Here is a 25,805-nt window from a genome sequence, read left to right on the forward strand (position 1 = left end):
TCGCGGTGGCTGGTGCGCTCTCGCGTTGCACGAACACCACAGCTGTTTCCCTCTTCACCCTCGCGCTGAGCAGATCACAGTGCGAAGACAAGCATGGCAGATGTCAATCCGTTAATACTTCGACGATGTTGATGCATTCGTATACCAACATTTTGTAGACGATCAACCTACGCGTCCTACTGATATCCCTGGAACGACACAAATGACACCACCGCTACCGTATGTGTGAGTACAGTGCTGAAGAGCAACAGGCGCCAGATATGGCTGGGCAAGGCAGCAGCCACGCCGCCATCACACCGCTGGTACTGGAGGCACAAGTGAATTTCACCATCAAGAACCTCTGGCACTAACCCAACCGACGACTATCTCCACTTGTCATGTGAGGCCCATAGCAATCATGTCTTGCAGCCAGCCTCATACCAATAAACACTCCAAGAGAGACCCGACCTACCCGCCAGTACCACCATCTTGCCACTCAACTTGTCATGGATCTACCTGCACATAGAGTAGCTGTCACAGCCGCATCTAATCGCATGCAGTTGCGAGGACACGAAGATGTAAACTCCAGCCCTCCCATCTCCCATTCCATCACTACGTCTACGCCCCAGTCTGTATCAGCACCTGCAGCCACGACTACCTTTGCTCTACACAACCAAGACCTGATAGACGTCATGGTCGAGCTTGAACGCTATCAAGTCGACCATCGAGCAGCTTTCGCCTTTGAACTGGCCCAAGGTGGGCGTGTTCACCCCTTGAACGAGGACGAAATGAAGCATTTCCGCAAAGACAAAGATGGTGTATTCGGCCCATCTTCGTGGGATACACCGACTCTGTCTAGAGAGTTACCGTTCACCTTCACCTCGCTCCCTAGCCCCGCCTCAGTAGAGAATGCGATCAAGAATGATATTGGAGGCGAAAACCACTTTCGCTTTGCACCTTCACGTGGCTCGCCGGACGATGACGCGGCTGCCATCATGCACTTGCTTGACAACATCCAAACCCCGGGATACTCTGAACCTGGTGCTGTCGTACACATGCAGTCACCTACCTTCAATCGGGCGAGGCGCTGGATACCGGGTTGGGAAGGCGATGGCATGCTAGGTCAGTCAGACTTCCTATTTACTATCGCTCCCGCAGGTGAGGTTTTTGAGCTCGAATATCATGACCACCATTTCTGCACGACGCTCTTAACCGGTTCGAAGGTATGGCTTACATTTCCTCCGCTACAAGCGAATCTAGACTTGCTCCGCAAAGCGTATGGAGAAATGCATGCTGCCGACACCTCGCATGTTGCTCTGGATATCCTCGCAGGAATGCAACACGGTATTTTCATCATCCAGCAGCCAGGCCAAAGTCTTCTTTTTCCCCCGTTCTGGTCTCATATGAGATTTAATACAGCGACCTCGGTGTCATGCAGCTTCTTCATAGCCACAGCCGCGCAATACATGCACCGTATAAAGAACATGGACCTTTGGCTGACTCTCAATCTCTTCTGGGATGCAGCGGAAGAGCAGCAAAACCATCTCGAGAACTATGCCGCAGAAATTGCAGCTCATTTCTCTACCATCATGGCTGGCAACTTCAAGCGCTTCAAGGCTGCCAACGTGCAGAACGCCATCTGCAGCGAATGGGTCAAGGCTGCGCAAAAGAAAGATCCAGGCTTTGAGAACATGAAAGACAAGATTAGCGGACTGCTGGAACTGATCAAAGATGAAGAGGAGAGACAGAAGATTAGCGACCTGTTTCGAGTTGCGTGGATCGAGTTCATACGGCTGAAGCGCAAGAAGAGACCAGAATGCCGGCTCTGCCATGTGCGCATCGAGCATATGCCGGCAGGTGGAACGCCAGATGATCGGCTGGCCCGGCACGTCACTGATGTGCATTGCAATTTCTGAGCAGTGATTTGAGATATCAATCCTACTTGCAGCTCCCAATGCACTACTTTCGCTCATTCCGCTCTTGACGCTCCATCCCCACCGATAGTCCAAGTCTGCCGTACACAAATACCTAGCAGCCCATCCACCTCACGCCACCACCGTTCACTGTCGAGCCCCACGTCGCACAATGCGAGTCAAGTCGTCGTCGCCCGCGGGACCACGACAGAGGGAGAAGAGCCTCGGATCGGTCCCTAGCATCCGACACTAAAACGTCCGGCCCGGCCGCCATGCTCAACCACCATGCCCAAACCAGCCTAACGAGCGGAAACGGCCCACCACTTGAGAGCATGTCCCCGCACACTACACCCTGAAATCTTTTGTCTCCGGTGAACTAGACCGCCGCGATCATGCAACACTGGGATGCACCATTGTTAGCAATCTATCCAGCAACTGGAAGAGATTTTTTTCATAAAAGTCTGGAAGCGTGCATGGGAGGCCTGATCCATGACCGAGGCCCGGGACGTACCTGCAGATGAGAGACGGACGGAGTGGAGTAGGATGGTTTCTGGGTCGGAGGAAATGACCAAACCGGATAAAGTACGTACGACGTACCTAGTATAAGTAGTGAACGACACGACGGGACGGCAGAGCGAGTTGAGAGAAAAAAAAGAAGAGGAATTTCAAATCTACGTCTACATCTTCGTCCCTTACCCACATCTCCAAAACCGCCGTCAGCCAGAATACCAGCAGCTCGCCGACTATAGACAAAGCCTGTCTTAACACCCCCCTATAACCATCTCAATGCGTCTCTTCACTACCCTCCTGAGCACTCTCAGCCTCCTCACACTCACCTCCGCCACCACCACCACAATGAACACCACCAACGGCCTCGGCACGACCCCCGCCCAACGTCACATCATCTCCGCCTCACAAGCGCAAACCATCATCACCGGTGCCACCGCCAACGCCACATCCCTCCAAATCCCCGAAAACATCGCCATCGTCGACCCTTCAGGTCTACTCGTCGCCTTCCACCGCATGGACAACGCGTTCCTGGGCTCCATCGACATCAGCCAGAAAAAGGCGCGTACAGCCGTGCTCTTCAACGGCGTGTACGCGAGTGCGGATCTGTATGCGGCGGTGCAGCCCGGTGCGCCGTTGTACGATGTACAGAATACGAATGGCGGGTTGGTTGTGTTTGGGGGCGGGGTGCCGGTGTATGTTGATGGGATTTTGATTGGGGGCGTGGGAGTCAGTGGGGGGAGTGTGGAGCAGGATTTGAGTGTTGCGAATGCGGGGGTGGAAGCGTTGGGTGCGAGGACGAAGGCGTAGTAAGGAATGGGGATGATATGAGTGGAATGAGAATGGATTGAAAGACCTTTATTGGCGTTGTTCTAGTAACGGGAGTGTGGCTATGGTGTGATGATATTTCCGCCGTGTTTGGCGTCTGGATCTACGGTCGTGTCTTTCTTGTGCGGCTTGCCTCCGTGTCCCGAGGGATAAAAGCCTCCTCCGACCCGCTCGATGTCTCCTTCCTTGCGTATTTCTTCTGCAAAAATGAACCTATCGGTTACGCATTAGTACTGCCAGGTCCGACGGAAAGCTACCTCATGTATTCGTACGTCTGGCTCCTCTCCATGCCCTCTATCGCGTCTTTGGCATGAATCTTGGTATCTTCACTAACGCCCTCCATATCCGCAATGGCAGCAAAACGTTCTTTCCAGAACGCCCATCTCTCCTTGCTGAACTCTGCTTTCCCCTTCCAGAGTTCGCCGCCGCGGCCTGGGTTGCCTTGTTTGCGGTCTGACGGCGTGAGATCCTTTTCCAAGCGGAAGAGGTCGTGGCCGCAACCTAGTATCCAGGCCGCAGCTGCAGGAACATTGGCGTCGTATTTTTGGTTGGCGGTCGACATTGGGTCGTCAATGGCGGGTGTTTCGAGGGCGTCTCGGAACGCGAAGAGGGCGAACATGGAGAGGTCCTGGATCTTTTCGGCTGTCACGAGGGCGAAGAAGAAGTTCATGTTCGCCCAGGCATCGACTTCTCGATCAATGTAGCCGTGGTGTGCTACTGGAGAGTCGTTGAGAGCCTCGCGGCAGGCCATGCCGAAGTCGGTCATCTCCTGGTAGAGGTAGTTGTACTGCTCATTGTCCGGTACAGCATGCTCCTTGAACGTGCTAAGCAACTCGACCAGCATTTTGTGGTTTACCTGCGTGCTGCCGCGGAAAGTCAATCGCTTTGCCGAGTGGATGATGCTCTTCCAGAGGTCCATAAAGTCTACATCGTCGAGCTTGGCGTCTTTGATCTTCTCGTCGATTGGTCCGAGAATGCGCGACGTCGCTTCCTTTGCGTCGATTTGCTCATTGAGGAACTGCTGGATCAACGGGTAATACGCGCTGTCCTCGTTTGGGCGGAACCATCCCCTTATCTTTGCGATCTCGTCGATCTGCTCCGCCTCGGTTTTGACGGTCGGAAGGACTTGGTGGATCTTCTGGTTTTGTTCCTTCGAAGTGATATTAGCTACGAAGACATGAAGTCATGGTGAGCAAATACCGCTATGCGAGCCATGGTCTTGATCGGTGGATCGAAATGTGTTGATCCTGGGCGGGAGGAATGCGCAAAAGGTACACGGTGTTTACTTCTGGTGATGTCATGCGCGGCGGGACTGCGGGCACCCCTACTGATCCCACGTGTATGCCTTGTTAAGATAATTGGTAAGTTGTGCCGGGCCAGTCGAGATACGCTATGTGACATCTCTTTCCTGAAATGGAGAAGCGCGGTGACTCTGCGCTGGTAGGCTCGGGCATCCCCGCGTAACGGGAAGGCGATGGGAGGGCGTTGCATCATGACAGGGCGAGCTTAGCAACCACGACGTCTTTGTACAGGGAAAGTGCTCAAAGCGATTTATAGTGTAGGAATGATCACTGGGCGTCTTGAGCAGCGCTGGTCGAGATGCTGATCGTCGTGCCGCGTGTGATCAACCCGAAGCTGCCGGCAGACAGAGATCACCAAAACACGATCCTGGTGGCCTCTGCTGCCTTTGTAATGTGTTCCTCGTGGAGCACGTTACACAGCATTGATAACGCGTACATTGCAGTATGCAGTGATATTACAAGCTCACTGCAGCATTGAGTGCATGTTCGTGTTCATCGAGCTGCGGATCGGTTTTCTTCGTTGTAATCTTGTAACCCCACCATGCATGTGAAAGATTACCAGAAAACGGACATCGCCTAACTGTGCACTAGCACCTTCCCAGCGCCGGAATATATGTGCACGACAACTAGAAGCTCCTTGATAGATGTTTGACGTCTAGAATCTAGATACCAATTCAATAGGCAAGCTTATTCCCCGAAACGACTAAACCCATCCCGACTTGTATAGTCTACAGCTTCGCACCTCTCTCCTTCTCCGCACGAGCCCTCAAGTCTTTTCTAAGGATTTTTCCAGCAGGGCTCTTCGGAATCTCGTCCAAGAACACTACACCCCCTCTTAACTGCTTATGCCCCGCCACATTCCCCTTGACAAACTGCATAATCTCATCTGCCCCAATCTTCCCTCTGTCTCCGACGACAACGTAAGCCCTCGGCATCTCGTTGGTCCCGTCGTCCGTCGGCACTCCAATGACTGCTGCATCCAGTATGTCAGGATGGCTGAGTAACAACGCTTCCAACTCCGCAGGCGCGACCTACAATGATAGTGTACACCGTCAGCATTCAACCTCCAGTAGTATCCCAGTTTGCCAATCCGACCGACTTACCTGCAACCCCTTATACTTGATAAGCTCCTTCTTTCGATCCACCACATAAAACAGGCCATTCTTGAACACCGCCACATCGCCCGTGCGAAACCACCCATCATCCGTAAACGCCTCTCTATCCGCGTCAGGATTCTGATAATACCCTTTGCACACCACCGGCCCCTTGACCAGCACCTCTCCCGCTTCTCCCACACCAACATCGCGCCCATCATCATCGACGAGGCGCGCTCGCATATTCGGTATCAGGGACGCAACAGACCCCGTATCGTCATGCATCCCCGGCTGCATAACCGTCGTCGAACCCGTAGTCTCTGACAACCCCCACGTCTGGTCGATAAAACATTCATCCCCGGCTCCGAGTTTCTGGCTCGCGGCGTACTGCAAGTCTTTGCCTAGCGGTGCGGCGCCGCTAATGGCTAGCTCGAGGGATTTGAATTGTGTAGTTGCGAGCGGGCTCTTGGCAATGAGCAGGTAGATGGGCGGCACGGTGAAGAAAAAGGTAATCCGGAAGCGCTCGTTGTAGGCGAGGAATTGTGCGAAATCGAATTTGGGCATCCAGTAGACGGTGCCGCCGACGTAGAAGGGGTTGAAGAGGTAGCCTTGGACGCCGGCGATGTGGGCGGTGGGTAGGTCTGGATGGATTCCGACAGGTTAGTAAAGGTTTCGTATGAGTCGGGATGTGAGAACAGAGGACCACGACTTACGAGCGATCGTCCTATACTCGAACCCAGGTCTCTTCTCTTTTATCCAACTCTTCAACATATCCCCCGTCGTAACCGCCTGACTGACCAAATTCCTATGACTCAACTTTACTCCCTTTGGCAACCCCGTCGTGCCCGAACTATAAATCAGCACCACAAGACTCTCCTCCAACTCCTTCCTATCCACAATCCTCGTCCACGGCAATCTCTCTTCCAAATTCACCAGATTCTTTCCCTTCCTCCCATCTTCAATTTTCCCATTCTTCCCCACAATCTTCAAACTCCATTCCTCACCCTCACTCATAACCAACACCCGTCCTCCTCCTCCCTCCCCCCACCCTGCCTCCTCCGCCGCTCTAACCGCAGTCTCGACCGTCGCCTCACACGACACCAAAATCTTACTCCCAGCCCCTTTTACCTGTTTCGCAAGCTCACTGACCGTACTCGCCGCCGATGCCGCGGAAAAAACACCGCCGGCGCCAATAACGCCGTACGCAAGCACAGGTAACAAGTAATGCCCTGTTGAAATCACGGATACAATGTCTTTACCGGCGCCATGTGCGCCGATGGAAAAGTGGTTGCGAAGCGCGGCGGAGGTGGCGTGGGTGAGGGTGCGTGTGCGTGATGTTGTGAGGGAGAGGTGTGGGTTTGCGGCGGAGATGTGGAGGGGGGTTGTAGGTTTGGCGTAGGAATGTTCTGAGTCTGTGAATTGGTTTTAGCTAGGTAAAGGGGGTGTATTTTGGGCAAGGGGGTTTGCTTACCGAAGAGAAGGGTGAGGATGTCGAGGTCGGGGATTGGGTAGTCTTTTGCTGCGCGGTATATGGTGCCGTTGGGGGTTTTCTCTACGACGCTCGCCATGGTGCTTTTGTAGTAGTTTGTTAGATGAATGCGATTGGTTCGAGTACACTAGATATAGTTCAACAGGCAAAGACAGAGGGGGTTGGGGCAGTCGATAATATTGCGACAAGATATTATCATCAACTAGTACGTCTGGCATCTAGATAAATATACTATTTACTAGAGTAGCCGCTCGGTCGCGGTCGCGGTCGCGCTCACAGAGCTCAGCGCCTCCCTCGGTCCACACATTACTCGTGTGTAGAATGGCCGACGATGCATGCCATGGCTTCGGCAACTTGAGATGTCAGAACTAGCGAGTAAGCGGGGTAAGTTGGGGTAGATGAACAGGTGCCGTGCTGCCGGAGTAAGCCAGCTATCTTGAAGCTATCCAGTTGACACGCGTCCGGCTCGCTCTCGCGCTGTTTGCTGCGCGTTTCGGTCGCCTTCGGCGAGGACCTGCGTTGTGCGCATGTATAGTGTACCATCTGAGTAGCGCTCTTCATCCTCTGCGCTTAGCACTTGGCTCATCAGGTGCATCTTCAGCATCATCACCAGCATCATCTCCGCCGGTAGGCTTGCCCGACTTCTTCGGTTTCCGTCTCTTCCGCTTGCTCTTGGCCGGTTGCTGCTCTGCAACGGGCGCGATCCCCACCGCCACGGGAAGCACAGCTGGGCGTGCGATTGCAGGCAGCTCGCTCTCATCAATCTTATTCTTGCGCATGCCCCTCGGATTCTGCTTTTCGAGCAGTGCAACGTACTCGGCAGTGCGTCTGGTATGCTCGACCTTTGTCATGATCTTCCAGTTCTCGGGCTTATCTGCGTCTCTCCACTTCTGCCACGCGTCGTCGTGCATGACACTCCCGCTGAGGACGACGAAAGCGCAGCTGTTCCAGAGCGTGTGGACGGCTTGGACGGGCAGCCACTTGGAGCGCAAGTCTCCGTGGTGTGTCAGCCAGTATGCGACTTTGGCGGGTGTAGGGCAGATGTTGCGGAGATGGGGCTCGACGTAGATGGTACGCTGGTCCCAGAAGGATAGGCCGTCGTTGTCGGTGACTTGGAACGAGTTGTGGGGTAGGTATTTGGGCGGGTATGACGAGGGCTTGCGGCGGACGTAGTAGCCGTTGCTCGAGGTTTCTAGGATCTTTGACGGATGGTCGCGGAGAGCTTGTTGGAGGAGTACCTGGGAGGCTTCGGGCTTGAGGGAGGAGATGTTGGGGTGTTGGAGTATGGCGGTAAGGTGAATGTCTGTCCACAAGTCAGTCATGGAGCAAAGAAGGACGTGGGCATAGTACACTTGTCTTCCCCGTCGACCGTCCTAGAGCGGTCTTGGAGCCACTTTGCCCGCTCCTCTTCCTGGTGGGCATAGTCGGTGAAGATCAGCTCGATGCCCGCAGCAAGCTGGCCAATGTACTCTGGTGTAACGGGCGTGGTAGTGAACCGGGGTCCAGGCTTTGCAACCTTGGCTTCAATCTGTTCTGGCTGGTAAGTGGGTGAATTGGTACTTGTCTTCTGCATGGCCTCGACCAGCGCATCATCGCGGTCGCTCTCCGCTGCCGCTCTGGAGGGCGCTTTAGCAGGCTTGGGCCGCGGCGTTTCGCGGACTCCTTTGAGCCTGAGCGCTCTTGGGACAAACATGGCACTGCTGTTTTGCTCCCGTTGCTGAGAGAGCAGAGAGTAGTTGGTCTCTCCAATGCCCGCAGGCGCAGGCGCACTCGCACTCGCGACGCGCCGCGGCTCAAGCACGGACCTTACGTCAGTCCGCCGTTTCTCAATTTCCATGCGACACTGACAACTCCATTACACCCACCACTCTATTACACGCCCGCACACCGTCGAAATGGCCAAGGAGAAGAACTACAACCCCGTCCAAGAAGCCAAAAAGGCCGAGAAGCAGAAGCAGATCCGCAAGCAAAAAGCCAACCTCCAGACGCAGCGCAACGAGAAACTCGCGCGCAGAAACCCCCATCGCATACAGCGCGACATTGATGCCCTCAAAGAACTCGACCAGAGCGGCACGATCCGGCCACACGAGCGCCAACGGCTGCAGGAGCTGGAAAAAGATCTCGCGGCCGTAAACAAGGCGCGCGCAGCGCTGGGCGACAAAGCGCCCGTCTTCAAGCCAGAGCGACAACACCACAACGACGATAGCAGAGAGCGGGGCGCAGAGCAACGAGAGCGGCGTGCCGGCGTCCTCGGTAAGAGAACACGAGATGGTCAGCGTAAGGACACGGATAGCAGCGATACAGACGACGACGTGAAGCGCATACCCATGCCACGCGATACACCACCGCCGATACCGAAACGCTATCTCCAGCCTGAACAAGGTGATGCTGATACTACTACGAATACTACGTCCGCGCCCCCCGAACCAAAGAAACCAACCATTGTCTACGAAGCCGCGCCCCAGGTCCGCGATCTACGCAAAGAAGCGACAAAATTCATGCCCGCGTCCGTAGCGCAAAAAATGAAATTAGCAAAAGGCGAGGGCCGGCTGCTCGAGCCTGAGGAATTCGATAAGTTGAGGGAAGAAGGGTACATGAAGGACAAATCCACAACAACCACATCAACGGCAGAAGAGCAAGGGGGCAAAACACCTGCGCGAACGTCAGAGGAAGAACAGGAATTAGATGCGTTCTTGCAAGAGGTGCAGAATACCAGTATGCGTGATGTAGCGGAGAAGGCGGCTGAGGCGGCGGTGCAGGAAGCAGAGTATGAGATGATGGGTGCGGAGGTGATGGGCCAGATGCAAGGGATTGCTGGGGAAGCGGGGACGGCGGAGAAGAAGTTGAGGCATGTGGAGATGGAGGAGGTGGAGGATGAGGATTTGTGAGGGGCGAAGTAGTTTGGGGAATGGGAAGATTGGAGATGTTGGTCAGATTTCACGTCATGTTGTACTGGTGGTGAATGTGGTGCAACACTTCAAACTGAAGATAGCTGCTGTGCTCCAGAGAAACACTCCTCGCAAGCTACTTTCAATTGAAGTACATACCGATTTGTACATGCTCAAGAACGATCAAAGAAAAGTCACCATCCAAACACCAGACATTGATCAGATCATTATTTCATTCATCGGTAGGGTATATAGATACGCGGCTCTCACGCCGAAAGGGTATGTTCCATTCCACCCATCGCAATAACCATGTTTATCCCATTCTCAGGTCTTCCATGTCGTCGTCGAGGGAGAGGAAAGAAGTATCGTAGCTACCAGGCGCAAAACAAAAGAAGATAGTTGCTCTACTTCTTCTGGCCAGTGGCACCAGAGAGGGTATCAGAGATGCTCTGGCCGGCGTTGCCGAGCGCTTCCTGGGCTTGCTTCATGACGCCCTGGCCCTGGTTGGACGCATCGTCGCCGCCGGAGCGGGTCGCGTCGCCGAGCTTCTGGCCGGTGGACTTTTGGCCCTCTGGTGTGGTGTTAGGAACATGTTTGAGTGTATGTAGAGGACCAGGAAGGGAGGTAACGTACCAGGCTGGACGGCGCCGGCAATGCGGTCACCGAGTCCGCTGACGTTCTCGCTGGCCTTTTGGGTGGTGGACTTCTGGGAGTCGGGGGTGACTGAAAGGATGTTAGATGGCGTGTACTTGATGTCGACAGTGAGTGAGCTTACTCTTCTCGGAGGCTTGCTCGCCGAGGCCCTTGCGGAGGTTGTCAGACATGTTGATGGTTGGTGGTTGGTTGGTTGGTTGGTTGAAAGTGGTAGTTGTAAAGTGTTTGAGTTTGAGAGTTGGTTGAGTGATGAAGGTTCGAGGACAAGACAGCAGAGACACTCTTATATACCACCTTTCAGCATCTTCCAGGCGGCAGTGACGCGCCACGACAGCCGTACGTCATACGTCTCCAGACGAGCAGCTACAACGCGTGTGTGGGTGAGCGATGGCAGCGCAGTGCTCAGTGGGCCCTGTTACTTGCTCCTTCACATGGAACAAGTGCCAGGGTGGGCTCCCTTGCGGCCAGGATGTAGACCAGTTTGCAGGCGCCACACACGGCCACGATTGGTAGATCATTACTTCCGCACCGTGTGATTGATGGCAATCTCGCGCCTTTGCATGGCATTCGCGTCATCCGGCCACGGCCAGAGGTGGATACATGTTCCAGATCGCCTGCCGCGGGAGGCTTACTGCCCCGCTAGAGGGTAAGATGTGCTGGACGAGTTGGAACGAGGGGCATGTTCTGCCGCGGTTCCCTCAGTAGTAGATGCTTTTTCAAGTGGAATACTTGGTAGCGTAGCAGAGAGATAGTTGGTAGCGTCGAGTTAGTCTCTGTACCTTCTTGATAATGAATGGTAGATTAACCCCCTCACCCGACTTCTAGCTTGAAGCTATAGTCCGGAGTAGAGGCCGTTGTTTGCCAACACTGCGTCCACGAACGGTGGAGAGGTCGAGTGGGGCAGTACCCCGCTGACGTAGGTTGGTGGCACACGAAGAAGTCGCGCAGCACGTGACTAGCGTCATGGTTACGCCACACCAACTCTGACCTAGCCCAACACAACGCGTGCAGACATGCTACCGACTTCGACGCGTCTAGGTTTCCTTCCATGATTCCCACTCGCATCCACTCAAATGAGCAAATGATTCTTTCACGCAGGAGCGCATAAAGTGTCGTTGCTATTCCTGGCCTTTTGCCGCTGAGCGAAAACTTGTTTGACATTTGTCGCGCAAAACCCACTTTTCATCTCGTCAATATCGTCACATTGACGACCTATCCTTTGGCCACTGGACTGGAGATGTGCGCATGCTGCGCACGACCATGATTGATTATCTTTTGCACGAGCGGGTCGTTATCTATTCCTGAGCTCTGCGTTGTGTGCTGTGGACCTGGGATGATCTCGCAGGGTCAGCGGCAAAGCCGGGTCTTGCCAACCACGCGCCCAACACCGAGTTTGCACCACGGCGATAGCAATAACATGAGGAATTGACATGTCCATGGTCCCCGGTGAGGCCTCGGTTTAAGATTGGAGAATTCGCTATTGTTCGTGCTACTGTGCAGCGACGTACATGCTGCGATTCCCCTAAGCTGACCACAATCACCCTTGGCTGAATCTGCGCACAACAAACATCGACCATCGTCGCTCGGGTCGCACGCACTCGAGATTCGGTCCTCGAAAGTATCGCCGACATGTTGTGCATCCGCCCCTGCGCAAAGTCTCGACCAAGAGACCGCCTGCTGCACGCGATACCCATGATGCAGGCGTCTGAGGCACGGCAACTTTTCACAAGCCACGATACGGTTGCTGTGCCACGAACTCCCTGACGAAACGGGCAATATAACATCCAATCAGCCTTCATTCTCCCATTTTTTGCCGTACGAAACGGGTCTTGCCCACTATCTTCTCCGTGTTTCAGATCAGATCCGCTCTAGCGCCCGTCTTAAACGATAGTCGCTTCATGATAGGGTCTACGTCGATCAGGCTCCGACAAACCTAATCTTACTTGCCGCTGTACAGTACCAAACCTCACCGTTTGGTGTATCGGCGTGCTGTCCATCAGAGATACTGACTCGCCCACGGCCCTCGCCCGCATGAGTCTCTATGCCTGACAATCCCAAGGCCGCCCCGCTGGCTGTAGCACGGGCTTCTAACAATAGTTTGAGGATGGTAAGAGCAGGGATGACTTTATGCTACACACAGTGCTATAGGCACGTTCGATATCGCGAACAGGTATACTTGTACAAAGTACTCTGTTGGAGTCTGGGCGTTGTGGCACTGCCGCTGCCGCTACTGGGATTGGTCTCACACGCCAACATACAGTCCGTTTCCTGTTACATTCGTCCAAGGTTTCGAGGCTGAGGTCGCTTACTTTGCTGTCACTGCGGTTGTTGGAAACATAAGACAGAGACGGGGCATCTCCGCCGGTGTTTGCTTCTCATAAGGCAGTCGTCTTTCTGCAAAAGTCGAGTACCTCAGTAATTCTTATTCTGCTATTGCTTAGTCCACCATGAAGTTCTTCGTAGCGTTGTTAGTACCTTTGCTTTATGCTATATCTGCGCATGCCGACACTTTTACCGAGGACGCCTTTGATGCCATCAGACTTCTGCAGGAAAAATGGTACAATTACGATACTGGCTTATGGTGAGTAACTTTCCACTTCCGCGACCGACATAGCTGACTTGGTTTAGGAATGACTTGTGGTGGCAGTCCGGCAACATCATTGAGACCATTGCTCGATTTGGTATCCAAGACGCTGCCTTCAAAGAGTACGCTCTCATGATCGTCTCCAACACGTTTGCCAAATCTCCAAATCAGCACGGCGCAACGCAATGGAGAAACAAGTTCTACGACGACGAAGGCTGGTGGGCAATGGGCTGGATCGCCTCGTACGATCTCACAGGTGACGTCAAGTACCTCGACGCCGCCAAAGACATCTTCGAAGACATGACCACCGGCTGGAACACGCCCTGCAACGGCGGTATCTGGTGGTCAAAAGACCGCGACTACATTGCCGCCATTTCCAACGAACTCTTCCTCTCCGTCGCCGCCCACATCGCCAACCGCGTCGACGGCCAGCAAAAAGAAGACTACACTAACTGGGCGTCAATGGAATGGGACTGGTTCAAGCAAACGGGCATGATCAACGACGAGGAACTCATCAACGACGGCATCGACCCCGTGACTTGCAAACCCAAGGGCATAACCTTTACCTACAACCAGGGCATCGTCCTAGCCGGCCTCTCCGAACTCGCCCGCGCAAAAAACAATGGCGACTACATCCAAGAAGCATACAAGCTCGCCGTAGCCTCGACCACCAAACTCAGCGACGCAAGCGGAATCCTCACCGAGCCTGTCGGCGGGCCCCTCGACCCCGTTAGCTCGCAGTTCAAAGGCGCGTACGTACGCGGATTATCGACGCTGTACGAGAACGCGGCGCAGCAAGGTGTCAAAGAGTTTTTTTATCGCAACGCAAATGCGGCGAGGAGTCAGCCGAGGGTTGATGGCGGCGTCATTGTGGATTTTTGGCAAGGGCCGAGTCAGAATGGGAATCCGAGTACGCATGCGAGTGGGATTGATATCATGGTTGCGGCGGCGTTGGCGGGGGATCCGTAGGGGGGAGTGGGTTTTGCTGGTTGTTTGGTTGTGTTTTATACCCCGTTTTTGTTTGGCGTTTTGGGTCGTTTTGGATGGGTCCGGTTGGAATTTGAATGCCAGCGGGCTATTTGGCGCCGTGTGTTGTGAGGGTTGGGAACGATGGAGTGTGCGGAAGATACTCGTTGTGTCTAATGTAATCACGAATCTAATGACGACTACATGTACAGTTCTTGTGCCTATGCAGTGTGTTCCCTCACTTCGTTGCGACTTTCGAGTCTGGTGATGTTGCTCTGCTCATCACATCACCTTTGGCTGTCAGTTTACACTGCATTGCAGCATGGTGAAAGTGTATTCCTCAAAACACATCGCATTACTGTATGCAGCTGTATGGCTTTGGGTTATCGATGCCACTGCCTGCGTGCTGGGGACGGCAAAAAACTCATTGGCTCTTTTCTCCTTATGCGCAATATGATTGGTGGATCTGGGAAAATTTCCTGTGAGGCTCTACCAATAGGAAGCTAGAATTACATGATCTACGCCACGTAAACGGCACAGTCGCTAAACCTCGAGTAAATCTTGGAATCTCCCCCGAGCACTTCCAAGCACCACGAGACCTCTCGCAACAGACCTCCATTCGCTTGTCCTTGTTATTTAGACTTTAGCACCCAGCAATCGACATCCGGCGTTTCCATCCAGCACGTAGTCTTCGGGAAGCATCGGCGTCATCCGGCCCTTCCACCAGCCGTGCCCCAGAGCTCGGTATCAACGTTGTCCCCAGCTCCACTAACTGAACTTGTCCCAATTGGTGAACCGAAGACGTGCTCGCTTCACGCAAAACGTTTTTACCGAAGAGCCTTAGTCAAAACGGCGCGCGATGCAACTCGATAAGACTACTGTACTGCAGCGCACTGTCCTACTCACAGATACGCCCGATAGTTCTGCAAGCCAACTAGGCCTAGAAGCTACATGCGACAGAGAATGAGTGGCGGCTGCAGGTCTTGCCGCTCATGGAAGGCCATGGCAGGTTAGATAAGCCCGCGGTTACACCGGTTTTGAGGTCGGTGTATCGTCAAGAGTGCTGTCATATTCGGTCTTTTTGAGGATTTGAGGCTTGCGGCCGGAAGTATGATGTAGGGTTTGCTGTTTTCTTGCCTTTCGCATCGTGTGGGTATCAGAGCCGGACTATAGGGATTTGAGCATACATATTACTTCTTATTGTCAAAAAGTCTTCCTCACTTTTCACACATTTTCGATTAATCCGCTCGACTCTCGTCATGGGCTACGAAGCAAATAGGTACCGGTCATGGCTACCGAACTTTCTCAAAAAGTCGATGCAAGATGATGCTACACCCGACGAGCGAACATCACTTCTTCCGGACTCGCGACATGAAGAGTGGTCTACAGGCGAAACGTACGAACTCGAGGATGGCCAAGCATCGAAGACCCAACTCATCCTCCAAGAGTTCTGGATACTGCTCAAAGGATCATTACCGGTCGTCGTAGCATACGCGCTGCAAAACTCCCTGCAAACAGTATCCGTCCTCATTGTCGGCCGCCTCTCGCCAGAGGCACTGGCTACCGCTGCCTTTTCGTACATGTTCGCGATGGCGACTGGCTGGCTCGTTGCTCTTGGTGGCACAACCGCCATTGACACCTTGGCGTCCGCCAGCTTCACCGGAAGCAAGAATCCGCATGACCTAGGTATCATTCTCCAACGCGCATACGTTATGCTCCTGCTCTTCTACATACCGATCGCTATCGTATGGTTCTGCTCCGAGCCGCTCTTCAAAGCTCTTGGTCAAGAAGACTATATAGCCCAGGACTCAGCGCGGTTCCTATCTGTGCTCGCTCCGGGCGGGATTGGTTACATATATTTTGAGGCGCTGAAGAAATACATGCAGGCTCAGGGTACGTCCACGTCAACTACACTGGCTGCACTCGCAAGCTGACATGCTTAGAAATCATGAGACCTGGAACATATGTCCTCCTCATTACCTCTCCCCTCAGCGCCGGGCTGAACTACCTCTTTGTATACACCTTCAAAATGGGACTACTCGGCGCTCCACTTGCTACCGGCATCGCATACTGGGCATCGTTCCTTTTGCTGCTCGCATATGCGCGCTTTGTTGACGGATGGCAATGCTGGGGAGGCTGGGATCGCAAGTGCCTGCAGAACCTTTGGACTTTCTCCCGCCTTGCTCTCCTCGGTGTGATACATGTCGGTACCGAATGGTGGGCATTCGAGATCGTTGCGCTTGTAGCAGGAAAGCTCGGCACGATACCACTCGCTGCGCAGAGTGTCATCATGACTACAGACCAAGTCATGAACACCATTCCTTTCGGCGTTGGTGTCGCTACCTCCTCGCGCGTCGGAAACCTTCTCGGCGCACGCAATGCCAAAGGCGCAGCTAGAGCTGCCAATACAGCTGCTGTTCTCAGCATGCTACTCGGCGCGCTTGTATTGGCTGTACTCATGGGAGTCAAAGACTTTTATGCCAAGATCTTCAACGACGACGTGGAAGTCATCAAGCTCACTGCCAAAGTAATGCCCTACGTCGCACTCTTCCAGATCGCGGATGGACTTAACGGCAGTTGCGGCGGAGCTCTCAGAGGCATGGGTAGACAGCACATTGGAGCAACGGTAAATATTGTCAGCTACTACTGCGGAGCGTTGCCATTGGGCATCTGGCTGGCGTTCCACGGCTGGGGCCTCGGCGGCTTGTGGGTCGGTCAGTGCATCGCGCTGTACCTTGTCGGATTCGCGGAATGGGCCATTGTTGCATGGAGTAACTGGGATTACCAAGTCAAGAAGGCTTTTGAGAGGATGGATTCTGACGACAGGGCAGAGCTGGGCGTGCCGCCAGAGGAAGCTGCGCCGGTACACAGGTAGTCGTCTCAAATTTCGGTGCTGGGGTCGATCGCGTCGGAGGTATTAGCAACGCTTCTTAGACATTGCGCACGCAATAGAGATATATAGCTGCCCGGTTCGACTAATGCAACGAGTGCCAAAAATTACTCGATACGTTAAGCGAGCGGGGCTAGTCCGGCCGGTATCTCGATCCTTGTCTCCGCGTCTGAACCTCACTCCTCATCGCCTCATCACCTCCGCACGGCAATGCGGTTGCTGCGTACCCCACGGCAGGTTTGCCTCTCGATGACATATCTAGAGCCTTTTGTGACTCTGGAGCGGACCACGTATGCAGCCTTGCATGCACTAACGGCCAGCTTGGTCAATTCACCGCCCGATCTGCCACGGAGATCGTACTTGGAATGCATCCGAATCCCCTCAATTCTTATCGAGCCAATCCAGGCACTGCGTAACGGCTACGAAAGACGTTTACGTAGAACATGTAAAGCTGCAGACTACGTAACAAACGCATCGGAGACGCACTTGCATGCATGCATGAGTAGCGTAGGATCATACAGGTCTTGACTCGCTTGAGATAAGACGCGATACCAAGAGATGGAAGGCGCTGAATACTCTTGTTACATATCGTCTATGGGGGAGCTGACTGGCTGGTTTCCCCGGCTTTTTTCTAATCATGGATCTGGGATCTTCGTCATTGTACATGGCGGGGTTGCGTATCCACATGGATCAGCAACGGCCGGTGCATGTCGTTCTCGGCGATGTAGAGTGAGGTCGCGCGGATGGGTTGAGCAAGGGTGAGGCAGGAAGGTCGATGTGACCATCACGGTGTTCTGGAGTGTACACAAAAAGCTAGACACAGTATGCTGTGGAACATCTGGTTCGTCTTCGTTGGAAGCTCATCTCTCTGGTTTTTCCAACTCTATGCCTGGAATACATGACTGCGGAATTATACCACATATCAACCCAACCTCGAGGCCTGGAGCTTCTCCAAGAAGCGACTAACCGATTGGAGGCACAGCGGTGCTATGCCTGCAGACGACATCATCATGGAGCAGGGGTAGCTCCAAAAAAGTTGTTTACCTAACAGCTGTTTACCTAAAAGCAGTTTACCTAACGTGAGCTGGTCAAGACGTAGCTGATAGAGAAGACGAGCATATCTCGAGCATATCCCGAGCTATATACTGCGAGCTCTCCGCAGATTCCACATCTGTTTCTGCATCCCCTCTCCCTTCCATTTCTCACCTTGAAAACACGGCAAGATGAGGTTCACTCCTGCGATTGTTGCAAGCTTTGCGGCTACTGTAGCTGCGCACGGCGACCACGGCCACGACCAAGAGCCATTGGCTGGTCCACACGAGGGACTATGGTACAACACGCTTCCCGGCGACGGTGGAACTCAGGTACGCGCATCCACTTCTACAACGACGACGACGACGCGGCGAAACAACCAACTAACCTCACACATCCAGGCCGACTCCATCTTCTCTGGCATTTCCACATTCGGCCGTCTGCCCTACCACCCGTGTCTCTCGAGCAACACAAAGTTCGACATTGCCTTCATCGGTGCGCCGTTTGACACTGGCACATCGTACCGCCCCGGTGCTCGCTTTGGGCCCAGCGGTATCAGACAAGGTTCTCGCCGCCTCAATCTCTAGTACGTTTCCTTGCAAGCAGCCATAAGCTTACTTGTTTGTATGTGTGAATCAAAAGGCTCACACAGAATTGGATTTAGTGGTGGCTACAACGTCCCACTCGAGGCGAACCCGTTTAATTCGTGGGCAAAGGTCGTTGACTGCGGTGATATCCCAGTGACTTCGTAAGTCTCTTTGCTTTTCTAGCTCCGTGTTAGCTTTGTCGGGTGAGGATTATTGGAGCGAGGTTTGTTGATTTGTGGCCTAGGTACGACAACGCGTATGCGCTTCAGCAGATTGAGCAAGGCCACAACTTGCTGTTGAGCCGCGAACCATATACGCACGCCGACAAGCCCGGTCCCTCAAAGAAGGGTACCACACTTCCTCGCCTGATCACCCTCGGAGGCGACCACACCATCACACTGCCCCTCCTCCGGTCCATCAACCGTGAATACGGTCCCATTACCGTCATCCACTTTGACAGCCATCTGTAAGCTCCATCCCCTTCTCCAACAACACCACCAACACGCCCCTCTAACCCCTTTTTAGTGATACCTGGCGCCCCAAAGTCTTTGGCGGCGCGCCCTCAGAACAAGCCAGCATAAACCACGGCACATATTTCTTCCACGCCGCGCAAGAAGGCCTGCTCGCCAACGACACAAACATCCACGCGGGTATCCGGACCACGCTGTCTGGCCCCTCGGACTACGAAAACGACGGCTACTGCGGTTTTGAAATTGTCGAGGCCCGTGCCATTGACAAGATTGGTATCGATGGGATTATCAAGAAGATCAAGGATCGCGTCGGCACGGAGAAGCCGGTGTATCTCAGTATTGATATTGATACGCTGGATCCTGCTTGTAAGTTTAATTTGTTGGTTGGGGTGGCGTTGGTGGTGGGTGTGGTTATGATGGTGACTTGAGAGATTGAAAGAGGTGGGAGAAGCTTGGTTCTCAAAGTACATCAGAGACTAACGTTTTCTTGCTCAACAGTCGCTCCTGCAACCGGCACGCCTGAGACGGGTGGCTGGACGACGCGCGAACTCCGTACTATCATCCGTGGCTTGGAAGGTATCAACCTCATTGCTGCGGATATCGTTGAGGTAGCGCCGGCGTACGATACGAATGCTGAGCTTACGACCATGGCGGCGGCGGATACCCTGTACGAGGTTATGACTTTGATGGTGAAGAAGGGGCCGTTGAGCTACATGGGTGCGCCTAAGAAGGAGACGATTGAGTTGTAGAGGGTGGTGTAGCTGAGAGGCGTTAAGTGTGGAGTTGGTGGCTGAGAGAGGTGTTGGGTGTGGTGTGTTGAGTGAGCATGTTATGACCGGGTTAGAAGCGTTCCAGAGGTTGAAAAGACATGTAGATGAAGATAACGATGGTGAAGACAACGAATCGATGCCTTTGCGGGTATTACCGTATTACTCCAAGCATGACTCATCTCCACTGATCGGGTTTCTTTCTTCCCTTCCCATCCATCCATCCCTCTCGCCCTACCCACCCCACCTCATAAACCCAAACACACAATTCAACAAAACCCCCATAACAACAGCAACCTGCCTCCTCCTCGTCCACACCCCCTCCTCCCTAAACCCCCACACCAAACTCCCCAACGGAAAAAAGAACCCAGTCAAATACCCATACAACATATCATCCAACCCCCCCTCTTCCGCCGCGAATCCCGCGCCCCAGCCCGTTTCCCCACCTCCTCCTGTTGTTGTTCCCGTTGTCGAAGGATTTGTTAAAGAAGCCGATGGATCGTTCGCTGACGAGTCGAGCCACCGGTCTTCTAGTACGCGGATTTGTGCGGGCGTGGGCATGGTGTCGGGGGTATGTGTGAAGGAGAGGTTTTGCGTAAAAGTTGCGCGTAACGACGCGATTTCGTCACGTGTGAAGCCCGAGGCGAGGAGTCTGTCGAAGCCTTGGGCTGGGGGGACGGTGTTGTGTGCATTTGTTGGTGTAGTAGTGGTAGTGGTGGTGGAGCTACGGCGGCGGGCATTGTGGTTTACTGCTGCGTTGCTACTGCTGCTTGCGCGGCGCTGGGAAGGCGTGGTGGTAGAAATCGATGAAGAGGTTGTATAAAGCGCCTTTACCAACGCCGTCTCCGTATTCCGCGCGAGGCTCTCTTCACTCGCAAGTTCATCCGTAGATAAGGCGTCACCAAGCGAACAATGAATATAATATTTCCTTGCATCGTGTGGAATCGCCGTCGTCGTAGTCCCATACTGCACCGCTGGCGTTTCTCTCAGCGGCTCTTTCCCTTTCGTCCTACTGCCCTCTACTCCCCCTCCCCCTACATCCCCACTACTACTACTACTCGTCCTCACATTCCTCCTCGGCGGCGGCGCAATAGGCAGCGGTAATCGCAACGACCTGGACAACGGATCCGTGTCTGCGAGCACTTTGCCCGCGTAGATCAGACGCAGGCGCGCGGACGCATGGTCGGGCGGGAGGTATTTCCGTATGAGCTGTTTGAGGCTGAGCGTGGCGGTTGTGCGGGGTGTGTGGATGGAGAGGGGGAGGTCGGGGACGGACGCCGTGAAGCGTATGATGAGGTAGATGAGTTGTTCGGGGAGAGCTGGCGCGGTCATCGTGATGGTGGGTGGACAAGGCGGTGGAGGGTGTGGGGAGTGCGGGATGCACGTGAGAGGTTAGATGGTGGTATATGTCCGTGTTGTTTCACAAAGGCCGTGACATTGCTAATCGCAATTGCTGTGGTTGTTGAGCATTGCATGCGTGCAGGCGGGGAAGGTGTCGCTCGTATCGAGCTGTTCGCGCAGTCGACGCGACAGTTCCCCGGAGCTTAGCAGCTGAGGTCATTATATCCGAAGTAGCCCACCACGCCGACTGCCCCTCTTTACACATTCACCGCGCCCCTACTTCTAGCATTCCATTTCAATTGAAGCAATTGAATAGCTTCCAAGATGACCATCATTCACATTGTGCTTTTCGAATGGAAGCCCACAGCTTCCTCGGACCAAATCTCACAAGTACCTCTTGTATTCATCTAAACATACATGATACATGTACTGACACATGATAGGCGTGCAATCGTATGCTGGGCCTCAAAGACCAGTGCATTCACCCCACCTCGCAGAAGCCATACATCAAGTCCTTCTCTGGTGGCAAGAACAACAGCCCTGAAGGTCTCAGCGTAAGTGCAGTGCCTATCCATGCCCTTGCGCTGCTGACAGCTGACATGCGCAGGGCAACTCGACCCACGGCTTCGTAGTTGAATTTGCCAACGAAGAGGACCGCGACTACTATGTACACAAAGACCCCGCCCACCGAGAGTTCGTCGAGTCTGTTGGAGCAGTGACGAATGGCATCACGGTGTTTGACTACGAGCCAGGGAAAATGTAAATGTAGTGTGGAGAATGACGTCGCAGTCGCACTACGCTCTGTGCTGATGATATTCCAATCATGACATGTGTCTGTGTAACGCCGAAGATGCAACGCCGGTAATGCCTCTATAATGCATAGTGGTCGAATCGTAAGGGTATCATGATACGCTAAAGGACTCCCCGCAACCACATTGTTCAGCTAGAATCTGTCAGCCTCTGCTTCCCGTGTTATGCCCAAGTAATACGTACTGATGTTCGGGTTCTTGAAGATGAAGCGCTCGTTTAGCTTATCCTCCAACCAGTCCATCTCACTGCCAATAATGTTCAACAGCGCCTTATTGTCAATCAAGACCTTGACGCCATCCTGCTCCACCTGCTCGTCCAGCGGACTCGGCTTATCCACATACTCCAAGTGATACGCCAGTCCCGAGCAGCCCTTTGCCTTTGTGCCTATCCGAATGAGCTTCGGCTCCGGCAGCTCGAGAAGCTCGCGGAGATGCGACACGGCTGAGGGCGAGAGCTTAATCGTCGCTTTCCGCGGTCCAAAGTTGTACCGGCGTGGGCGCAAAGGCTTGCTGGCGGCGGGCGCTTGCTGCGACTTTTGTGCCTCGCCCTCGGGTATGCTCACATTCGGTTGCTCGGATGGCGTCGTAGCTGCGACGTGTTCTTGCGGCGGGAGTTGTGGTGTTTTTGTCTTATTTGCCTCGGCTGCACCGCCCGCTATCGAAGTCTCGGGCACACCAGCGTTTCTCGGGGGCGGCGGTTGCGGGTGCAGCGAATAGGGCTGGTACGCAGTCGCAGTCTGCATCTGCCGCTTGGCTGACTGGCGGTACGGTATCGACGAGGTAAATGTCCGCGCGCATTGCGGGCACCTGTGGGGGGCAAAGGACGGGGCGGCGAAGCGGAGGAGTGTCGAGCTGGCGCGCGCGACAGCGGCTGTGGTCCGAGGCAGAGACATTGTCGTGTGGTAATGTGTCCAAAGTCCAAGAGGGGTGCGAGGAGAGTAGGCAAGTCGCGTAGTGTGTATGCGTGTTGTGAATAGATGGCAAGGGACAGACTGTTGCTGGTCACTAAATTCGCCGAAGCATATGTCATCCGCGGCAGATTCCGGGCATGGCACAATTACAAAGCAGCGGCGGCTGATTGGTCGGTAATGTCCCGACGCGTCGGAACTCGGAATCTCAAGTCGGCTACAACCAAGTCACACTATGCTCACCTCATGATACTCCATCATCCCTCCAACCCAATCTTTCCATATGCCCATCAAGCCACTACCATTGTCCAAGCAAAGGTGAAAGAAGAACAGAGTCTTGAGCAACTGGCTAAAGAGGAGAGCGGTTCTACTGCTTACACAGGCGCTTGCAATGGTAGTAGCTGTACATGTTTTCTAGGTTGCGTAGCGGCACGTGGTTGATGTAAGGGTAGTGAGGTATGAGGTGCAATGATATGCGGATGGGACTGTTTCAGATGCATCTACGTTGTATTCTGTTGTTTGGCAACTGAAATTGCTACACTCGTAAAAGTCTTTATTAGATTCGAGGTACATTCCTGGCTGATACTACACGGCTGCTTAGGTGCATATGCTCTTAGTGATACATCTCTGTGTCCTTTATGCGCGGTTTATCTAACTATTTGCCGTCTGCTAGTCAAGTAGGATAGAGTGTGCTAATGAAACAATCACTAGCGATGCAGCGAGATCGAACGGAAACGACGTGGCATATATGATCTACAATTATGTCGGATCGGCCACGGGATTAGACGTTGCGAAGGGGATGTTCGTACGTCTCCCGGATTGAGGTCTGTCGGATTCGACATCCTATGGCATGGATATGTTCCACACGCCCGACACTGTTGAAATAGCCAGGAGATGTTCGAGCAAGAATGCCAAGCTCTTGCGGCAAGGTGATGTGTCGGATGTCTGAGTTGTTTCCAGATCTCTGGTCAAGTTGCCTTGAGGTAGCGAAAATCCGTTGGAGACGCCAATGTTCCTAAAACGTTCAATATCCAACCCGCAATCATCGCCACGCGGACAGCCTGCTCAATAATAGCCATTCCGCTATCGGGTATCTCAACACTTGCTTCACTCTTCAAGTATGCCTCCCACCTCCTGCAATGTGCTCTGAACTCAATCCTCATAAAGCTGCACTACCCCCATTAAATATGCCCTTCGCCTTGACGCAAAGATCCCCACCCACACTTTCCAGTGTCGCAACAATTTCCTGTTTTGATCTCGACGCCCCAGTCTTCTTCGTAAGATCCTTCTGCGGTGACAACCACCCCAGCCAGCTCTTTGTAGGCTCCGTTTCCGGTTCTGGCGGCGGCTCGGATTGCGGGAGATCGGGTTTCGAGAAGCTCGCACGGAGTATGTAAAAGTCGAGGCTGTAGGTCGGTTTCGCGTACGTGACACTGAGGGAGTCTGGACGATGGACTGGTTCTGATCTCCCGTATTAGCACGACTTTGTCCTATAACATCATGGTCGTCAAAAGTCGTATACTTACCGACCACCCCCTCAGGCCCCCTGACCATTCTCGCCATAACCTCCTCCATAACCGTCGCAACAGCCCCTCCATGCGCCACGCCCGGCCACCCGGCCAACCCCCCTCCTATCCAAACCACCGCCACCATCTCCCTCGTCTCCGCATTCCAAAACGCCCTCTGCACACCCAACCCCCTCGTCCCACTCATGACCCCCAATATCCCCTCTCTACCCCCATTCTCCCTCCCAAAATCCAAATCTAACTCCAACCACCCTTTGTACGCCGATATCTTACGACTCGAGCCCGGCGGCGAAGACGTCAAGCCCGGCCCTGACCGCAATGCCGTGTCGGTATGCAGATTGTACGACTGGGAGCGCAGGTGCTGTACAATCTCCAGTGCATCAATGTCGCGGCGGAGAGAGTCGAGGATGATTTCATCTTCTCGCGAGCCAGGTTCTGGAAGGCCGAGTGGGGCAGCGAAGTGGCGGGCGCCGAGGCCTGTTGTAATGCCTAGGGCGAGGACGCTGGCGTACCAGAGGTAGGACCAGCGGATGCGGGACTGGAGGGGGAGGGGCAGCGCGTGGTGCGCATGGTAGCTCGTGGAGAAGAAGTGCTGGCGCAGGGTGAGGTACGATGTGTTGAAGAAGGTGCGGTTGTAGAGGAGGCGCGCTTGGGACATGCTCGTGGGTGGCTGCGGCCGTTGGTGTGAGCAATTGGGGAGCTGTGAGATTTGGTCGACTTGGGTCGTGGAGATGACGCGAATTGGGGACAGGGATGTCTTCACCGAGGCTGGGTGGTAGTGGCTTGGCGTTGGCAGACATGTCGACTTCGCGTCCTGCTTTGTTTTATCAACTTCGTCGCGAAATCTTCGAGACGCGTTCATTCTCAAGCCGACATTGTTTCCATCAAACAGTACTACCTGATTATTTGCACATTGGCTTCAACACATACTTTCGCCGTCTACACTCTCCATATCATATCGCCAACACCAAGTTCGAGCGTGCTAAGCACTGTGTGCCTGGAGATATGCATTTCCATCTTCGGATGGCAACATTCGCGTTGAAATAAAAAATGTCGACTAGTCCATGACATCCTCCACTATCATGTGATCATTTCAAAGACCATGCGAGTTCCTACAAGACTCCATGCACCGCGTTGTTCACCCCAGAAGCTATTAGACGACGACGCGGCTTAGTACACCTCCCGTACCACAGCATAGGGCTACCCTCGGTAAAACATCTGTACATCCATCGACATCTCCCGCATATCTCATGACGCCCACGGTCTCGGAGA

General features: G+C 53.8%; 13 protein-coding genes across 13 annotated transcripts; 7 read left to right on the forward strand and 6 right to left on the reverse strand.

Moving 5' to 3' along the window:
- Positions 1-485: 485 nt before the first annotated feature.
- ACET3X_009441 (uncharacterized protein) lies at positions 486-1,895 on the forward strand (the record flags this gene model as incomplete). Its single annotated transcript, XM_069455636.1, has 1 exon — positions 486-1,895. One exon carries the CDS (start codon positions 486-488, stop codon positions 1,893-1,895), a length of 1,410 nt encoding a protein of 469 aa, XP_069303518.1.
- A 783-nt stretch (positions 1,896-2,678) lies between these two features.
- ACET3X_009442 (uncharacterized protein) lies at positions 2,679-3,209 on the forward strand (the record flags this gene model as incomplete). Its single annotated transcript, XM_069455637.1, has 1 exon — positions 2,679-3,209. The coding sequence occupies one exon, from the start codon at positions 2,679-2,681 to the stop codon at positions 3,207-3,209; it is 531 nt and encodes a 176-aa protein (XP_069303519.1).
- Positions 3,210-3,289: 80 nt separating this feature from the next.
- ACET3X_009443 (uncharacterized protein) lies at positions 3,290-4,442 on the reverse strand (the record flags this gene model as incomplete). The annotated part of the gene is made up of 3 exons (XM_069455638.1): positions 3,290-3,440; positions 3,500-4,377; positions 4,428-4,442. 3 exons carry the CDS (start codon positions 4,440-4,442, stop codon positions 3,290-3,292), a joined length of 1,044 nt encoding a protein of 347 aa, XP_069303520.1.
- Positions 4,443-5,256: 814 nt separating this feature from the next.
- On the reverse strand, positions 5,257-7,190 carry ACET3X_009444 (uncharacterized protein; the record flags this gene model as incomplete). Its single annotated transcript, XM_069455639.1, has 4 exons — positions 5,257-5,559; positions 5,632-6,263; positions 6,336-7,034; positions 7,094-7,190. 4 exons carry the CDS (start codon positions 7,188-7,190, stop codon positions 5,257-5,259), a joined length of 1,731 nt encoding a protein of 576 aa, XP_069303521.1.
- Positions 7,191-7,668: 478 nt separating this feature from the next.
- ACET3X_009445 (uncharacterized protein) lies at positions 7,669-8,804 on the reverse strand (the record flags this gene model as incomplete). Its single annotated transcript, XM_069455640.1, has 2 exons — positions 7,669-8,414; positions 8,462-8,804. The coding sequence occupies 2 exons, from the start codon at positions 8,802-8,804 to the stop codon at positions 7,669-7,671; spliced, it is 1,089 nt and encodes a 362-aa protein (XP_069303522.1).
- A 202-nt stretch (positions 8,805-9,006) lies between these two features.
- On the forward strand, positions 9,007-9,999 carry ACET3X_009446 (uncharacterized protein; the record flags this gene model as incomplete). Its single annotated transcript, XM_069455641.1, has 1 exon — positions 9,007-9,999. The coding sequence occupies one exon, from the start codon at positions 9,007-9,009 to the stop codon at positions 9,997-9,999; it is 993 nt and encodes a 330-aa protein (XP_069303523.1).
- Positions 10,000-10,403: 404 nt separating this feature from the next.
- Positions 10,404-10,823, reverse strand: ACET3X_009447 (uncharacterized protein; the record flags this gene model as incomplete). The annotated part of the gene is made up of 3 exons (XM_069455642.1): positions 10,404-10,570; positions 10,633-10,722; positions 10,775-10,823. The coding sequence occupies 3 exons, from the start codon at positions 10,821-10,823 to the stop codon at positions 10,404-10,406; spliced, it is 306 nt and encodes a 101-aa protein (XP_069303524.1).
- Positions 10,824-13,100: 2,277 nt separating this feature from the next.
- ACET3X_009448 (uncharacterized protein) lies at positions 13,101-14,255 on the forward strand (the record flags this gene model as incomplete). The annotated part of the gene is made up of 2 exons (XM_069455643.1): positions 13,101-13,234; positions 13,282-14,255. 2 exons carry the CDS (start codon positions 13,101-13,103, stop codon positions 14,204-14,206), a joined length of 1,059 nt encoding a protein of 352 aa, XP_069303525.1. The 3' UTR covers positions 14,207-14,255.
- Positions 14,256-15,462: 1,207 nt separating this feature from the next.
- Positions 15,463-17,078, forward strand: ACET3X_009449 (uncharacterized protein; the record flags this gene model as incomplete). The annotated part of the gene is made up of 2 exons (XM_069455645.1): positions 15,463-16,096; positions 16,147-17,078. The coding sequence occupies 2 exons, from the start codon at positions 15,463-15,465 to the stop codon at positions 17,076-17,078; spliced, it is 1,566 nt and encodes a 521-aa protein (XP_069303526.1).
- Positions 17,079-18,316: 1,238 nt separating this feature from the next.
- Positions 18,317-19,931, forward strand: ACET3X_009450 (uncharacterized protein; the record flags this gene model as incomplete). Its single annotated transcript, XM_069455646.1, has 6 exons — positions 18,317-18,457; positions 18,527-18,711; positions 18,790-18,873; positions 18,957-19,178; positions 19,238-19,548; positions 19,681-19,931. The coding sequence occupies 6 exons, from the start codon at positions 18,317-18,319 to the stop codon at positions 19,929-19,931; spliced, it is 1,194 nt and encodes a 397-aa protein (XP_069303527.1).
- Positions 19,932-21,614: 1,683 nt separating this feature from the next.
- On the forward strand, positions 21,615-22,053 carry ACET3X_009451 (uncharacterized protein; the record flags this gene model as incomplete). Its single annotated transcript, XM_069455647.1, has 3 exons — positions 21,615-21,680; positions 21,734-21,844; positions 21,898-22,053. The coding sequence occupies 3 exons, from the start codon at positions 21,615-21,617 to the stop codon at positions 22,051-22,053; spliced, it is 333 nt and encodes a 110-aa protein (XP_069303528.1).
- A 73-nt stretch (positions 22,054-22,126) lies between these two features.
- Positions 22,127-23,062, reverse strand: ACET3X_009452 (uncharacterized protein). The gene is made up of 2 exons (XM_069455648.1): positions 22,284-23,062; positions 22,127-22,233 (listed from the first exon to the last, which is right to left on the reverse strand). Exons 1-2 carry the CDS (start codon positions 22,990-22,992, stop codon positions 22,193-22,195), a joined length of 750 nt encoding a protein of 249 aa, XP_069303529.1. The 5' UTR covers positions 22,993-23,062; the 3' UTR covers positions 22,127-22,192.
- Positions 23,063-23,259: 197 nt separating this feature from the next.
- ACET3X_009453 (uncharacterized protein) lies at positions 23,260-25,251 on the reverse strand. Its single transcript, XM_069455649.1, has 2 exons — positions 24,534-25,251; positions 23,260-24,468 (listed from the first exon to the last, which is right to left on the reverse strand). The coding sequence occupies exons 1-2, from the start codon at positions 25,189-25,191 to the stop codon at positions 24,167-24,169; spliced, it is 960 nt and encodes a 319-aa protein (XP_069303530.1). The 5' UTR covers positions 25,192-25,251; the 3' UTR covers positions 23,260-24,166.
- Positions 25,252-25,805: the final 554 nt, after the last annotated feature.

The sequence above is a fragment of the Alternaria dauci genome, chromosome 9 (assembly GCF_042100115.1).
Source record: "Alternaria dauci strain A2016 chromosome 9, whole genome shotgun sequence".
In the NCBI taxonomy this organism is placed as follows: Eukaryota; Fungi; Ascomycota; class Dothideomycetes; order Pleosporales; family Pleosporaceae; genus Alternaria; species Alternaria dauci.